General features: G+C 44.2%; 1 protein-coding gene across 1 annotated transcript in view; it reads left to right on the top strand.

Moving 5' to 3' along the window:
- The window catches only part of LOC122919501 (cytochrome P450 2G1-like), an 85546-nt gene extending 68092 nt beyond the window's left edge, over nt 1-17454 (top strand). Inside the window, exons 9-10 of the mRNA XM_044268565.1 lie at nt 543-684; nt 15082-17454. Coding sequence (XP_044124500.1) covers nt 543-684; nt 15082-15263 — 324 coding nt within the window. The 3' untranslated portion in view covers nt 15264-17454. The remainder of the gene's footprint in view (nt 1-542; nt 685-15081) is intronic.
- Nucleotides 17455-17725: the final 271 nt, after the last annotated feature.

The raw sequence follows: 17725 nt of genomic DNA, 5'->3' as shown, positions 1-17725 counted from the left end.
AAGTCAGTCGTAAGTCATTGACTGAATGGAGAGGATGAGTAGGGTGGTAGACACAAATGAGGGAAGAGATGTAGGGGGTGCAACACTGTGGACAGAGCGGTCAGAGAAATATGAAGAAAACCAGGTGAGTGCAGTGTCATTAAGGCTGATAGACTGGAGCATGGTGAGTAGAAGATAGCAGTCTACAGTGTCAAAAGCTGCAGAGAGGTCAAGGAGAATGAGCAGAGTCCCCATTACATTTTGGTCATTTGTCACTTTGGTGAGGGCAGTTTCTGTGGAATGTAGGGTGAAGAAACCAGATTGTAATGGGTCAAGGAGAGAGTGAGCAGAGAAATAGAGGATGAGGTGAGAGTACACCAAACGCTCCAGGAGTTGAGAGATAAAGGGAAGATTGGAAACTGGTATGTAGTTAGTTGTGTAGGATGGGTCAAGATATGCTTTTTTAAATAATGGAGTAATGATAGAGTTAAAATGATAATAATCTTGAATAGATATGAGGAAATTTTCATAATAGTTATTATTTATCTAATTGCTATTCTTAGGATACAACCATCTACCCAGTGCTCAGTTCTGTGCTACAAGATCCAAAGCAGTTTAAATACCCACATCAATTCAATCCAGGACATTTTTTGGATGATAAAGGATTGTTTATTCGGAATGATGGATTTATGCCGTTTTCTTCAGGTAACAGATCAGCACTGATAACTGAATAAGTGTTAAAATCATTAAGCCAGGTAAAATATCAGATTTTTGGTCTATGTAAGGCCTTATGCACACGACAGTATTTTTTCACTGTCCGCAAAACGGGGTTTCGTTGGTCCGTGATTCGTGACCGTTTTTTCGTCCGTGGGTCTTCCTTGATTTTTGGAGGATCCACGGATGATTTTTGGAGGATCCACGGACATGAAAAAAAAGTTGTTTTGGTGTCCGCCTGGCCGTGCGGAGCCAAACGGATCCGTCCTGAATTACAATGCAAGTCAATGGGGACGGATCCGTTTGCCGTTGACACAATATGGTGCAATTGCAAACGGATCCGTCCCCATTGACTTTCAATGAAAAGTCTGGAGTCCCTTTTAAACCATCAGAGTTTTCTCCAATCCGATGGTATATTTTTTATTTGAAGCGTCCCCATCACCATGGGAACTCCTCTATGTTAGAATATACTGTCGGATATGAGTTACATCGTGAAAACTCATATCCAACAGTATATTCTAACACAGAGGCGTTCCCATGGTGATGGGGACGCTTCTCATTAGAATATACTACAAACTGTGTACATGACTGCCCCCTGCTGCCTGGCAGCACCCGATCTCTTACAGGGGGCCGTGATCAGCACAATTAACCCCTCAGGTGCCTCACCTGAAGGGGTTAATTGTGCGTATCATAGCCTCCTGTAAGAGATCAGTGCTGCCAGGCAGCAGGGGGCAGACCCCCCCCTCCCCAGTTTGAATATCATTGGTGGCCAGTGCGGCCCCCCCCTCCCTCTATTGTATTAATAACATTGGTGGCCAGTGTGCGGCCTCCCCCGGCCCCCCCTCCATCATTGGTGGCAGTGGAGTTCTGATCGGAGTCCCAGTTTAATCGGTGGGGCTCCGATCGGTAACCATGGCAACCAGGACGCTACCTGGTTGCCATGGTTACCGATCTGAGCCCCAGCAATTAAACTGGGATTCCGATCGGAACTCCGCTGCCACCAATGATGGAGGGGGGGCCGGGGGAGGCCGCACACTGCCACCAATGTTCTTATTACAATAGAGGGAGGGAGGGGGGCCGGGGGAGGCCGCACACTGCCACCAATGTTCTTATTACAATAGAGGGAGGGAGGGGGGCCGGGGGAGGCCGCACACTGCCACCAATGTTCTAATTACAATAGAGGGAGGGAGGGGGGGCCGGGGGAGGCCGCACACTGCCACCAATGTTCTTATTACAATAGAGGGAGGAAGGGGGGGCCGGGGGGGGTGCACACTGTGCCACCAATGTTATTATTACAATGGAGGGAGGGAGGGAGGGGGGGCCGCACTGGCCACCAATGATATTTAAACTGGGGAGGGGGTCTGCCCCCTGCTGCCTGGCAACCCCGGATCTCTTACATGGGGCTATGATTCGCACAATTAACCCCTTCAGGTGCAGCACCTGAGGGGTTAATTGTATGGATCACAGCCCCCTGTAAGAGATCAGGGCTGCCAGGCAGCAGGGGGCAGTCATGTACACAGTTCGTTGTATATTCTAACTAGAAGCGTCCCCATCACTATGGGAACGCCTCTGTGTTAGAATATACTGTCGGATCTGAGTTTTCACGAAGTGAAAACTCAGCTCTGAAAAAGCTTTTATGCAGATGGATCTTCGGATCCGTCTGTATGAAAGTAACCTGCGGCCACGGATCACGGACACGGATGCCAATCTTGTGTGCATCCGTGTTCTTTCACGGACCCATTGACTTGAATGGGTCTGTGAACCGTTGTCCATCAAAAAAATAGGACAGGTCGTATTTTTTTGACGGACAGGATACACGGATCACGGAGGCGGATGACAAACGGTGCATTTTCCGAGTTTTCAACGGACCCATTGAAAGTCAATGGGTCCGCAGAAAATCAAGGAAAATGGAACAACGGCCAAGGGTGCACACAACGGTCGTGTGCATGAGGCCTAATTATGGGTGAGGAGAGGATTGGTAATGAGCTTAAATTTTTTTGTGTGTATAGCTATCAATTTAGGATGACTTTTCATACAGTGTTTTGGGCATCTCAGAGATACAATCAAAACAAAAAAAGAAAACAATAGAAATTTCCCAAATTATTTCAAAGTCCATAATAAAGCACTCCTAATAGAGGGGGGGGGGGGGGGGGACCTCATTTAAAGCCACTATCAATATCTGCTACAGAACACGTCTTGCTTTGGAGGACACAGCAGATTTGTCTATTATATTGACAGGCCATTGGTATCATGAAATACTAAATTTTCCATGTGGCAGCAGTGCAGGGAAATTAAACACTTGTTGCCAGTTTAAAGTGGTTCTACAGTTTGTTTTAACTGATGATCTATCCTCTGGATATATAGTGTACTGTACTGTATTATACAGACATCAGACCCACTGGATTTTTAAGAACCATTTGGGTCTGGGTAAAAAAAAAAGTGAATAAAAGTAAAGATAAAAAAACACATTTATCGCTGAATAAAAATTACACTACACATATGAGGAAATTGAAATTTTGTCCACCTTACTTCCCCAAAAAGGTATTAAAAGTGATCAAAAAAGTTGCATGTACGCCAAAATAGTACCAATAAAACCGTCACCTCATCCCGAAAAAAATTAGCCCCTACATGAGACAATAAAAATAAAAAAAACTATGGGTCTCAGACTATGGAGACAATATAACATGATTTTTTTTTTATTTAAAAAATGATATTATTGTGTAAAACTTACTTAAATAAATAAATAGTATACATATTAGGTATTGCCGCATCCGTATCGACCAGCTCTATAATAATATCACATGACCTAACCTCTCAGATAAACACCGTAAAAAAAAAAAGCTGTGCTAAATAAACAATTTTTTGTCACCTTACATCATAAAAAGTGTAATAGCAAGCGATTAAAAAGTCATATGCACCCCAAAATAGCGCCAATCAAACCGTCATCTCATCAAAAATGAGACTCTACCTAAGATAATCGCCCAAAAACTGAAAAAACTATGGCCCTGCCTTCCAAAAACCGTATGGCATTCCTTTCCTTCTGCGCCCTGCCGTGTGCCTGTACAGCAGTTTACGACCACATATGGGGTGTTTCTGTAAACTACAGAATCAGGGCCATAAATAATGAGTTTTGTTGGGCTGTTAACCCTTGCTTTGTAACTGGAAACAAATTATTAAAATGGAAAATTTGCCAAAAATGTGAAATTTTGAAATTGTATCTCTATTTTCCATTCATTCTTGTGGAACACCTAAAGGGTTAACAACATTTGTAAAATCAGTTTTGAATACCTTGAGGGGTGTTGTTTCGAGAATGGGGTCATTTTTGGGTAGTTTCTATCATGTAAGCTTCACAACGTGACTTCAGACCTGAACTGGTCCTTAAAAAGTTGGTTTTTGAAAATTTCTGAGAAATTTTAAGATTTACTTGTAAACTTCTAAGCCTTGTAACGTCCCCCAAAATCAAAATGCTAATCCCAAAATGATCTTAACATGAAAAAGACATAGGGGAAATGTAAAGTAATAACTATTTTTGTAGGTATTAATATGTATTATATCACCATAGCTGACCAGGTGCAGAACCGTGTGACAATTTCTAGCTTTAAATAAGTGATATCCTGGAGAACCACTGTGAACTGCGTCTAGAGTGGAGGGTAAGGTCAAGGCGGAGCATGAAGAGGCAGATGAGAACATTGGTGCAGAAATACCAGCATTACAACACGGAGATGGCATTGCCATCACCTGGCCAAGTTGCTGGTGTGCTTGGTCTGGAACGACATATACCTAGTGGGCTGTGAGCTACTGTACTTGACCACAGTTACAACTCCATATGTCAGTGCTGGCATGAACTCTCTCAAAGACTGAACCACCTTCTGCTCAACGTACATGGAAAAGTAACGTCAGCTTGGGATTCTCCACCTTAGGTTGGCACAAGCCATCAGTTCTCTGAAACTACACATAAAGGTAGGGACTGTACCAGCAAACTGGCCAGGTGCATGCTCAGCTGATATGCAATCATATGAGTGCACACATACTGTTGTCTTTTTGCAATCGCCTCAGTGATCGATTACTGTCAAAACAAGTGATGAGGAGTAGGAGGAGAAGGCTGAGCATCAGGAGCAATAGACGACATTGAAGTTGATGGGAGGCAACAACAGCTTCCTTCTGCCAACATTGTTGAGCCGTGACTGCTGGAAAGGGGGTTCAGGCCAATGGGAGACCTTGCTGTGTCATGGGCATAACGTCACCCTCACCCCCTGATGATGACAAAGCCCCCCTTAAACCTGACTCCCACGTCTGATAGGCTACATCTATTTGGTCACTACTTATGTCGTTCTCACATGTATCTTGCACACGTCCCTCACCTCTTGCAACATGTGCTCCCATCCGACTGTCATCATTGTTAGTTGCATTCCTAGAGGAGTCCGCAATAGACCTCTCCAACTCTGTGTTGACCTGTAACTGCTTACCGTCCTCACAAAGCTTATCCTTGTTAAAAAAGTGGAGCAGAGTCGGTGGCTACCATTACTTGGCTAGCAGAAGGTGCAGCTATCACGGCCTTTGGTATGAACTGTGACACTGTTGCTACACTTGCGGTTGCCCGTGGCAACATGTTGCTGTGTGAGCATGCGGTGGCAGTGTCTCGGCCTTCTGGGTGATTGCCGTGACATGTTGCCACGCATGCTGTTGCCGGTGGTAACATGTGGATTGGTTTGCTTGTGTGTGCACTTCCTCTTTAACTGGCTTCCTTCCCTTGTCTGGTGTTGGAAGGGTTAACTCCCTTCCTAGTGTGGGTTTATGTGTGTGTGGTTGTGGCTGCTTGGGCTATTTAGTCTCTGCTGGAAGCCTGTAGCTAAGGGTTCCTCTAGCCTTAGTGTATGATGGTGGTTCACGGTTCCTGGCTTGTTCCATCTGTCCAGTGAGGGCCACCCTTGTGGTCATAGATGTTCTATGTCATCCCGGTGTCTCCTTCCCTCCTGTCCCTATTTGTATAAAGTGAGTTATGTGCAGGGTGTTTGAATGTCTAGTTTCGTGTTACATGTCTGGTTGTGTTTGGTGTCATGTTTACTAGACATTCCCCTCTCTCAAGTTATTGCAGCTATGGTGTCCTGGGTTCCTGTGTGGTTTGTGGTGTGTGCCGTGTCCTTTAATGTTGGTGTGGACACTAGCACTTGTGTGCGGGGTCCAGTCAGCATGTCTGTGGCAGGTAAGTGTGTTACTGGTTTCACTTACCTGCCATCTCCTTTAGCTGTATGTGTTCCCCTCTCCTTGCAGCCTGGCCTCAAATAGAGACTCCTGTTCCTCCATGACTGGGATGAACAGGTCGTCTCTCCCCTGCTCCTAAGTGAGGGATTTCCAGGGTGACTCAGGATATTAGGTATCCAGTGTATGAGCCATCCCACCATAAGGGGTCCGCTCATATGGTGAGGAGTCAGGGAGAGGATTAGGGACGCGGTAGGAGGTGACCTGCTCTCTTATCACTCCTTTTTGCCAGGCTGACCCCCTTTACCCTTTGACACCGCATGGTGGGGGGTTTCCCCCACTCTCCGCCGTGACAGCAGCATAAGCAAGAGGCAGGTTCAGGACAGGTGAGGAGAAAGAGGCAGTTCCTGGACCATGCCAACTAAAGTGTGGTGTTAAAGGAACCCACCAATTCCTGTCTGTGTGCATATATTGTCACTTTAGATGATCTTGAAGAGCAAGTCATCCAATCCAGTACAGTTGAATTGTTGATCAAAACATGAACGTTGGATGACAGTGGCAGCTCTGGCCTGTTGCTGCAGTTGCTGCTCCCACCACCACAGTGGCATACCTACCATATAGGCAGACCACGCAGCTGCTATGGGGCCCGTGAAGAAGGGGGGCTCGCAGTGGTGGTGTCACCACCAGACATCTAAGAAGCTCTGACAGATGTCTTTCAGAACCTCCTCCTTGAGCTTCCCTTTGTTTTGCTTTCATTTTCTCATCTCGTTAGCCTCTCTCAGCTGTCATGTAGTTGCACTGATTGCATCCCTTTAAATCCCTTCCCAGACTGCTTCACTTTGCGGTTTATATTCCTTCCTGGAGTGTGTGCATGCTGATCCTACTTCTGAGTCTTCTACAGATAAGTTTTGTTCATTCATTTGTGTTTTTCTGTTTGCTGGATTCCAGGTGACCCTGACTCCGTCCGTATCAAGTGTAGGGAGCCGGTGGCTGTGTCCCCTCACTATTATAGGGTCTTCAGGTGTTATACAGTTGAGGTACGAGGATATGCGATCATCTACCATTGGGATTTTCGCATAGGCTGGGCAGTCAGGGAGAGAGCCAGGTCTGATGCAGGGCTCTCCCTTTTGTTCCTTAGTTTTGGATCCAGTGAGTCGGATATTCATTTTGTGTCTTCTAGTTTCCTGTACACCTTCCGTAACATTATAAACTGCCAAAACCGTCTCAAGCATGGATCCGGTTTCACTTTTGACTGAACGCATGCAGGGTCTTTCATTGGAGGTAGCAGATCTCCGTAAGACTCTTTTTTCAGTTTCAAGTGACCAGTTCAGCTTGCGTTCATGGAGTTTGTTCTGAGCCTAAGATCTCGCTCCCGGATACGTTCTCCGGGGGTAGTGAGAATTTTGTTCGTTTTAGAGAGGCTTGCAAACTCCATTTTTGCCTACTTCCCCATTCCTCTGGTGATGAGGAACGGAGGGTGGGGATCATCATCTCGCTGCTCAGGGATAACGCTCAGTCCCGGGCCTTTTAGCTGCCGGTGGGGGCACGGCCCCTCTGTTCAGTGGATGAATTATTTTTAGCCCTGGGTCAGATATATGATGATCCGGATCGTATTGCTCTGGCTGAGTCTAGACTACGTCTTTTATGTCAGGGTAAACAATCTGCAGAGATATACTGCTCAGAATTTCGGAGATGGGAAGCTGATACTGGTTGGAATGATGCTGCACTCCGAAGTAAATTTTGCCATGGTCTTTCAGAGGGATTGAAAGATGCATTTGCCTTTCATGAGAGACCTACCTCCTTGGACTCTGCCATGTCTTGGGCCGTTTGTATTAACAGGCATCTTAGAGAGAGAGGAGAGATCACTCCTTCATGTCATACTCAGTCCCAGGACAGTGCGGCGGTCTCATTCAGTGCACAGGGGTCTCAGTCGCTCTCAATCCCTTCTGAGCAGGAGCCCATGCAGCTCGGTTTGATTGCCTCTGACAGTGAAAGATTCAGTCCTCATAGGAAGGTTTGTTTCTGTTGTGGGGGTATAAATCATTTGGCAAATGTTTGTCCCTCTAGGAGATTCAGACAGTCTTTTGAGAGTAATAAAGAAACTAAAAGAAAAAAATCCTTTAAAAATGTTCCATCTATTACCATTGGCAAGGTTGATGCGGAAATTGAAGGTTTTCCGTTTGCTTATAATTCCCGTTTTGTCCTACCTGCCAGGGTGGTGCAAGAGAGCAAGAACATTTTTTGTGAGATTTTTGTAGATAGTGGAGCAGCTGTCAATCTTATTGATAATCAATTTGCTATAACTCATGGTTTCCAGGTATGCACTTTGGGAAAGGATATACCTGTTTTTGCTATTGATTCCGCTCCACTTTCTCAGAAATCGTTAAAGGGCATAGTTCACAATATCCGTTTGATTGTGAGTGGTGCTCATGTTGAGGATGTGTCATGTTTCGTCCTTAGCAGGTTGCCTACTCCTCTTGTGTTGGGGCTACCCTGGCTCACTAAACATAACCCCACCATTGATTGGCAAGCGAGGCAAATAAATGGTTGGAGTGACTTTTGCAGAGAGAATTGCCTCACAACATCTGTTTCTGAGGTTTCTACTAAGACTGTACCATCTTTTCTGAGAGTGGTGTTCAGGACTTGCCCCCGCACAGGGAGTACGATTGCCCTATTAATCTCACCCCAGGCGCCAAGCTGCCTAAATCTCGTTTATACAATCTCTCCCAACCTGAAAGGGTCGCTATGCGTGCTTATATCTCTGAGAGTCTGAGAAAGGGACACATACGACCCTCAAAGTCACCTGTTGCCACTGTTTTTTTCTTTGTTAAGAAAAAAGATGGTTCTTTAAGACCATGTCTGGATTTAAGGGAGCTGAACAGTATCACAATTTGTGACCCTTATCCGCTTCCTCTGATCCCGGACCTGTTTAACCAGATTGTTGGGGCTAAAGTTTTTTCCAAGTTGGATCTAAGAGGGGCATACAACCTGGTCAGGGTCAGAGAAGGAGAGGAATGGAAGACAGCATTCAATACCCCTGAGGGCCATTTTGAGCATTTGGTTATGCCTTTTGGTTTGATGAATGCTCCAGCCGTCTTTCAGCATTTTGTGAACAGCATTTTTTATCATTTAATGGGGAAATTTGTATTAGTGTATCTAGATGACATTTTGATTTTTTTTCCTGATTTCAAAACTCATAAGGAACACTTACGTCAGGTCTTGCTCATCCTGCGGGAGAATAAATTGTACGCTAAACTGGAAAAATGTGTGTTTGCGGTTCCAGAAATTCAATTTCTGGGGTTTCTTCTCTCCGCTTTTGGTTTTTGCATGGACCCCGAGAAGGTCCGCGCTGTGCTTGAGTGGGAGCTTCCTGAGAATCAGAAGGCGCTGATGCGTTTTTTGGGCTTTGCCAATTATTACAGGAAGTTTATTTTGAATTATTCCTCTGTTGTTAAACCACTCACTGATATGACTAGAAAGGGGGTAGATTTTTCCTCCTGGTCGGTAGAGGCGCGTAAGGCCTTTTCTAATATCAAGGAGAGTTTTGCTTCCGCTCCCATCTTGGTACAACCTGATATTTCTCTACCCTTCATAGTTGAGGTTGATGCTTCTGAGGTGGGTGTGGGTGCGGTCTTGTCTCAGGGTCCCTCTCCTGCCAAATGGCGACCGTGTGCCTTTTTCTCGAAGAAACTCTCCTCCGCAGAGAGAAATTACGATGTGGGAGATAGGGAGTTGTTGGCCATCAAGTTGGCTTTTGAGGAATGGCGCCATTGGCTAGAGGGAGCCAGACACCCTATTACCGTGTTTACTGACCATAAGAATCTGGCCTACTTGGAGTCAGCCAAGCGTCTGAACCCGAGACAGGCCCGATGGTCTTTGTTCTTTTCCAGGTTTAATTTTGTTGTCACGTTCCGCCCTGGGGTTAAGAATGTGAAGGCGGATACCCTGTCACGTTGTTTTCCGGGAGGTGGGAATTTTGAAGACCCGGGTCCCATTTTGGCTGAAGGTGTGGTGCTCTCTGCTCTTTATCCTGAATTGGAGGCAGAGGTTCAGGTAGCCCAGTCAGAGGCTCCTGATCTTTGTCCTCCTGGGAGGTTGTTTGTGCCTCTCGCTTTAAGACACAAGATTTTTAAGGAACACCACGATACTGTCCTTGCTGGCACCCGGGGGCAAGAGCCACAGTGGATCTCATCGCTCGGAGATTCTGGTGGCCGGCACTTCGTAAGTCGGTTGAGGGTTTTGTGGCAGCTTGCGAGACCTGCGCTTGTGCCAAAGTCCCTCATTCACGGCCATCAGGTCCTCTCCTTCCCTTACCCATTCCTTCCCGTCCTTTGACACATCTGTCCATGGACTTCATTACGGACCTGCCTCATTCCTCGGGGAAGCCTGTGATTCTGGTGGACCGTTTTAGCAAAATGGTGCATTTCATCCCTTTTCCTGGCTTGCCCAATGCTAAGACGCTGGCGCAGGCATTTATTGATCACATTGTCAAATTGCATGGTATTCCTTCAGACATAGTCTCTGATAGGGGCACGCAGTTTGTTTCCAGATTCTGGAAGGCTTTCTGTTCTCGCTTGGGGGTTCGGTTGTCATTCTCTTCTGCTTTCCACCCGCAGTCGAATGGCCAGACAGAGCGCGACAATCAGAATCTGGAGACATATCTGCGCTGTTTTGTGGCGGAGAATCAGGAGGATTGGTGTTCTTTTTTGTCCCTTGCTGAGTTTGCTTTAAATAACCGTCATCAGGAGTCATATGGGTTTCATCCGCAGTTTGGGACATTCTCTCGAGAGGGGTCTTCTGGTTTACCTGATGAGGACAGATTCTCCTCGTCGTTGTCATCTATTTGGCAAAAGATTCAGGATAATCTAAAGAGCATGAGTGAGAGATATAAGCGTGTGGCGGATAAGAGATGTGTGCCTGGTCCGGACCTGAATGTTGGTGATCTGGTGTGGTTGTCTACTAAGAATATCAAATTGAAGGTTCCCTCCTGGAAGTTGGGTCCTAAGTTTATTGGGCCTTACAAAATCTTGTCCGTCATCAATCCTGTTGCCTACCGTCTTGATCTTCCTCAGACTTGGAAGATCCATAATGTTTTTCATAAGTCCTTATTAAAACCTTATTTCCAACCCATTGTACCCTCGTCTTTGCCTCCTCCTCCGATTGTGGTTGATGGTAATCTTGAATTTCAGGTCTCTAGGATTGTGGATTCTCGTGTTGTCCGCGGTTCTCTCCAGTACCTCGTTCATTGGGAGGGTTATGGTCCTGAGGAGAGGATGTGGGTCCCAGTGACGGACATTAAGGCCACTCGTCTCATCAGGGCTTTCCATAGGTCCCATCCTGAGAAGGTGGGCTCTGAGTGTCCGGAGTCCACTCGTAGAAGGAGGGGTACTGTCACCACCAGACATCTGAGAAGCTCTGATAGATGTCTTTCAGAACCTCCTCCTTGAGCTTCCCTTTGTTTTGCTTTCATTTTCTCATCTCGTTAGCCTCTCTCAGCTGTCATGTAGTTGCACTGATTGCATCCCTTTAAATCCCTTCCCAGACTGCTTCACTTTGCAGTTTATATTCCTCCCTGGAGTGTGTGCATGCTGATCCTACTTCTGAGTCTTCTACAGATAAATTTTGTTCATTCATTTGTGTTTTTCTGTTTGCTGGATCCCAGGTGACCCTGACTCCCTCCGTATAAAGTGTAGGGAGCCGGTGGCCGTGTCCCCTCACTTTTATAGGGTATTCAGGTGTTATACAGTCGAGGTAAGAGGATATGCGATCATCTACCATTGGGATTTTCGCATAGGCTGAGCAGTCAGGGAGAGAGCCAGGTCTGATGCAGGGCTCTCCCTTTTGTTCCTTAGTTTTGGATCCAGTGAGTCGGATATTCATTTTGTGTCTTCTAGTTTCCTGTACACCTTCCGTGACAGGTGGAGAGGCCGCACCTTCTAATTGCTCCCATCTATCTTCCTAAAGATACAGGTCACACGTCCTGTAAGGGTACTGCACAGTATAAAGTGTAGTTCCCAGGTTAGAACAGTGCATCTGTCAGGACCTGTGATGACATCATCTTCAACATCACAAGTCCTGCAGGATCTAGCAAATGAACTGCACCTAAAATGGTAGTTCCCTAATGGCAAGTATTACAAGTTCACAATCAGCTCTGCATTGATACATACAGACTGTAATGGAGTGGTAAGAGGAGGTCCTCCACTTTTATCTTTATTTGCATCCCACCCATGCCCTGCTTTTACTCATTGCTCACTTATATATGATACTTCACTCACCTAAAGAATTTCTCATTAATGCGATTATCTAGTCAACCAATCACATGGCAGTTGCTTCAATGCATGTAGGGTTGTGGTCCTGGTCAAGACAATCTCCTGAACTCCAAACTTAATGTCAGAATGGGAAAGAAAGGTGATTTAAGCAATTTTGAGCGTGGCATGGTTGTTGGTGCCAGACAGGCCGGTCTGAGTATTTCACAATCTGCTCAGTTACTGGGATTTTCACGCACAACCATTTCTAGGGTTTACAAAGATTGGTGTGAAAAGGGAAAAACATCCAGTATGCGGCAGTCCTGTGGGCGAAAATGCCTTGTTGATGCTAGAGGTCAGAGGAGAATGGGCAGACTGATTCAAGCTCATAGAAGAGCAATGTTGACTGAAATAACCACTCGTTACAACCGAGGTATGCAGCAAAGCATTTGTGTAGCCACAACACGCACAACCTTGAGGCGGATGGGCTACAACAGCAGAATACCCCACCGGGTACCACTCATCTCCACTACAAATAGGTAAAAGAGGCTACAATTTGCACAAGCTCACCAAAAGTGGACTGTTGAAAACTGGAAATATGTTGCCTGGTCTTATGAGTCTCGATTTCTGTTGAGACATTCAAATGGTAGAGTCCGAATTTGGCATAAACAGAATGAGAACATGTATCCATCATGCCTTGTTACCACTGTGCAGGCTGCTGGTGGTGGCGTAATGGTGTGGGGATGTTTTCTGGGCACACTTTAGGCCCCTTAGAGCCAATTGGTCATCATTTAAATGCCACAGGCTACCTGAGCATTGTTTTTGACCATGTCCATCCCTTCATGACCACCATGTACCCATCCTCTGATGGCTACTTCCAGCAGGATAATGCACCATGTCACAAAGCTCTAATAATTTCCAATTGCTTTCTTGAACATGACAATGAGTTCACTGTACTAAAATGGCCCCCACAGTCAGCAGATCTCAACCCGATAGAGCATCTTTGGGATGTGGTGGAACGGGAGCTTTGTGCCCTAGATGTGCATTCCTCAAATCTCCATCAACTGCAAGATGCTATCCTATCAATATGGGCCAACATTTCTAAAGAATGAATCAATGCCACGTAGAATTAAAGGGAACCTGTCACCTCTACTATGCTACCCTCACTGAGAGTTTCTAAATGTTCATTGTGTTATCCTAAACATATAAATTACACTTTGAATTCCATTTGCAGACAAATTCAATAAGTATTATCCATTTTTGTTCTTCCCGCCTTTTATGCAAATTAACATAAAAGAGTCATATCTTACTCGTGTGACCAGAGAAGAGTCATATTTTCAAGCTCTGACTCATCTCAGGTTAATTTGCATATTTATCAAATAGTTTTTTTTACACAATAAAAGCACCCAGAGCTATGGGGACTGGGTATTGTGGATGTGCTAACAGCCATCTAGCAACCCATGTCCTCAGCTCCATACCCAAAATCCCGGTGACAGGTTCCCTTTAAGGCAGTTTTGAAGGCAAAAGGGGGTCCAATACCGTATTAGTATGGTGTTCCTAATAATTCTTTAGGTGAGTGTATATATATATATACACACACTGCATATATTACACAGTATTATAGATACAATATGTACAGATATATAGTATATACAACAGTGTACTAATATGTGAGGTACAAGGTATAATAGATGCAGTGTGCACATATATATAGTATATACAGCAGTGTACTGATATATGAGGTACAAGGTATAATAGATGCAGTGTGTATAGATATATAGTATATACAGCAGTGTACTGAAATGTGAGGTGTGGGGTATAATAGATGCAGTGTGCACATGTATATAGTATATACGGCAGTGTACTGATATGTTAGGTACGAGGTATAATAGATGCAGTGTGTATAGATATATAGTATATACAGCAGTGTACTGAAATTTGAGGTATGATTAGATTCTTGCTATGGGGCTCAGTGATTTCTATGTACACCCCTGCACCACCACATTCTTCTGCTGCTACTTGTGTCCACTACAGCAAATCTTTTGCCACTGCCCATTCCTTTAGAGGTGCCCACGGAAATTTTGGACATAGTGTACTGTAACTGTATCATTAATGTACCAGATTAACTGAATATTGCAGCAGTTGAATAAGATAAATGCGACAATATATTGAATATATATTGCGCCCTTTAATACTGAAGCGCAGTAATTCTGTGTATAAACTAACAGATTAACTGGGATTGTGGCAGCAATTGAACAAGACGCACATGTCAATTACACTCAACCGGCACTGTCCCTGCAGTGTCCCTATGCTCTCCCTACAATCTCCGTGCACTTTCCCTTTTGCAATATACTTGCACTCTCCCTATCCAATATTCTTCTATTAATTGCTTTCTGCAACACTGTTCCTAGCGCACAAGTGCTTGTCACATTTCTCCCTAAGCTCAGCTCACAGTGAAATGGTGGAGACCATGTGGGATGAGGCTTTCACGGAATGTGACATCATAGGGAATGGTTATCTGCGGATTTGCTGGCTGCACAGGATTATGGGTTATATCGCATTCCCGGGCTTCTTACTTTCACTTTGTAACACATTACCACGAAGTGTGAGGAAATTCGGATTTGTGGTTACATCTTTCATATGGCACCTAAAACCATTGTTTACCGGCAGCACATAACCCTGTGTAAAAATGGGATGTGCTGCCTGAAGACAATGAAACTGTATAAGGATGAAAATCATAGTAGCGATCATTTGTCAACATATAGAGGTAATGATTGTTCCATATACGATGCATCATCCCAGGTAAAAGGGCCTTTAGGTTAATTAACCCTATTCCCTTCCTTGTTATCCCCCCGCCCACCGGGATCTAAAACGTAAAATCTTTGGGAGTACAGGCAACTATGTATTTTTATTTTATTTATCCAAATATTCCATTACTCCCCAGGCAAACGGATCTGTCTCGGAGAAGGTCTTGCAAGAATGGAGCTCTTCCTGTTTTTCACCACCATTTTACAGAATTTCAGCCTCTGGTCACCTATGAGCTTAGAAGAAATAGACTTAACACCGCAAATGAGTGGATTTGGAAATGTTCCTTGTTCTTACCAGTTGGCCTTCATCCCACGTTAATTTATTTTGTTATTGAATTTTTACTTTGAGCATTTACAAGAATCAATTGTTGCAAGCTTGGAAGCTAAGAGTCAAATGCCAGCAGCAGTAGGAAATAATAATTGTATGTCTTAAAATTGAAAATAGTTTATTATATAAGATAAATTACATTGTGTAGTAAAATAAATGTACTAATGTGCCAGTTTCAATAAACTAGGCCAAACATGACCTTAAGCCCAAAATGTAGGCCTTCTATAAATAGGCATATTACTCATCAGTGTTGTACAGACCTGCAATATGGCACTATTGGCATTTGCTGTGTTATGGAAGTATTGCTTCTAGGGGGAATACAGAGCCATAGATGCAAATTTTGGCACAAATGGTCCATAATATTAACCCGTAGTGATTACCATTCAGAAGCATTGCCACATGGATGAAAGACCTTAAAGGACGTGTCTGAGTTAAATAAAAACTCAAACAGTAGTAGTTAATATGATAAGGTAGAAAAAGTCATACTCACCCTTTTCACATTTCCACTTCCAAGCATCACAATCTCATAATGCAGTGCTGACATCTTCTTATTAGCTACAGCATTGACATCTTGTACACACCAGGTCACCATGCAGCCAATCATTGGCTTCAGCAGAATATAGTGCATGACTTTTATTGACCAGTGTGTCATGTAGACTCACTGTGCTCGCCACCATACTGTCACTCACCGAGCTTCTGTCCTCCAGCAGCAGGGTCCGTTACCAGATCCCTGTGTCCCACGCCTCGCTGCAAGGCCTCTTTCTGTATGTGTATTAAAGAGACCATACACTGCTAAAACGCAAAGGTTAATTCTTCTTTTTACTCTGTGTCCAGCTGCTGACTAATGTGCTTATCAGCCCTCCTATATATGCTGGCTGTTTATTTCACCCCTTGCCTGAGCAATCTGTTAGGCCTTTCTAGCGTCCTTGATGTTGCAAAAAAGCTGTAATCTATTTGTCTGCCTGTGTACAGACTTCAGTTGGATTTCTGGATTCTAACTCTCTGCCCATATGTCATCACCCGTGCTGTTCCCTGTACTGATCCTGTGCTGCCTGACCCTTGGATTGGATTTGCATGAACTCTTCTTGTCCTGACCTCTGCCTGTTTCCTGACTACAGATATTGCCTAATCCATTGGTGCTTGGCATTGGTGTCTCTAAACCCATAGGTCAGCTGCCAACTATTGTACACTGGGACTGTTCCAAGAGGTAGCGGTCTGGTGCCTCCGCTGCAAGGAAGGCCAGATCCCTGTAAAGGGGTTAGCGAGTGAAAATAAGGTAACTTTCAGGACAGTGACCTCAGGAAGAGTCCGGGGCCATAATTCTGGAATCAACAGGGGAGAAAAGGGGTGTACCTCACCGACACATATAATGGAGTGAGTAATATTGAAACTATAGCTTATAAAATTACACTTCAAAAATGTATCCAGACCCCTCTTTTAGAGATTTCACTATCACAAAACTCTGTCAGAGAGTTCCTTAGAAAATAACCCTCTTCTATGTTGATGGAGAAACCTTCTTTCCTCTAGACGTAGAGGATGTCCCCATTTTACAATCACAGTCCTGGGTATTAAGCTTTGATATATTTATTCTATGTTATTAGATCTCTCCTCATCTTTTTTTCTAAATTAAATAACCCTAATTTTGATAATCTTTCTGGGTACTGTAGTTCACCCATTCCATTTCTAACTTTAGTTTTCCAACTTTGAAATAGTTCTGCTATGTCCTTCGCCCAAAATTATACACAACACTCCATGTGCAGTCTGACCCTGAAACACATTTCCCTTACATTCACTACCATAAAAGAGCGTTGGGTTATAGAAGGTAGCAAATCAGTGTACTATACCATAATAAACTGAATTAATTAGAAAAATATCCAGACAGGTAAAATCAATTTACACTGCAGTGTTTTACACCAATCAGTCAGGTAAGGCAACCAAGGTCATTTGAGACAAAAATTCCAAATATACTCAGAACGATCATACGCCCCGAATATGTTAAATTTGTACAAAGCCAAAACTGCATCAATACATTGTATTCAAAGAAAAATAGAAAGTTTCCTAGAGGGTTTTCAGTCGATAGATGTGAGTAAGGCATTCTACAATATTTATTAGAAATTAGGTAATTAACCATACCCAACAATCAACAGTATTTTCAGGGAAACACACAACCAGTAAGGCCAATTTGATGTTCAAAAATGCATGCACCTCAGTCAAAAAGGCAGGCATACCTAGACATTCCCATATCATGTGTATTAGAGTGCCTCTTACACCATGATAACTGGTTCTACATAGGCATGGGTCACTGGAAACATCTAAAAAGGCAGGATTGCTGAAGAATAAACTCTTGCTTCAGATCTGCCTAGGATCTAAAATATTGTTCAACATACAACTGAGATTTTACTTAAAATATTGAATACCCCTTGGTGGCTAGAAGTCATAATCAACAAGTTTAA

This window comes from Bufo gargarizans, chromosome 9 (genome assembly GCF_014858855.1).
Source record: "Bufo gargarizans isolate SCDJY-AF-19 chromosome 9, ASM1485885v1, whole genome shotgun sequence".
NCBI classification, from domain to species: Eukaryota; Metazoa; Chordata; class Amphibia; order Anura; family Bufonidae; genus Bufo; species Bufo gargarizans.
This window is presented reverse-complemented; position numbering and strand designations above follow the sequence as displayed.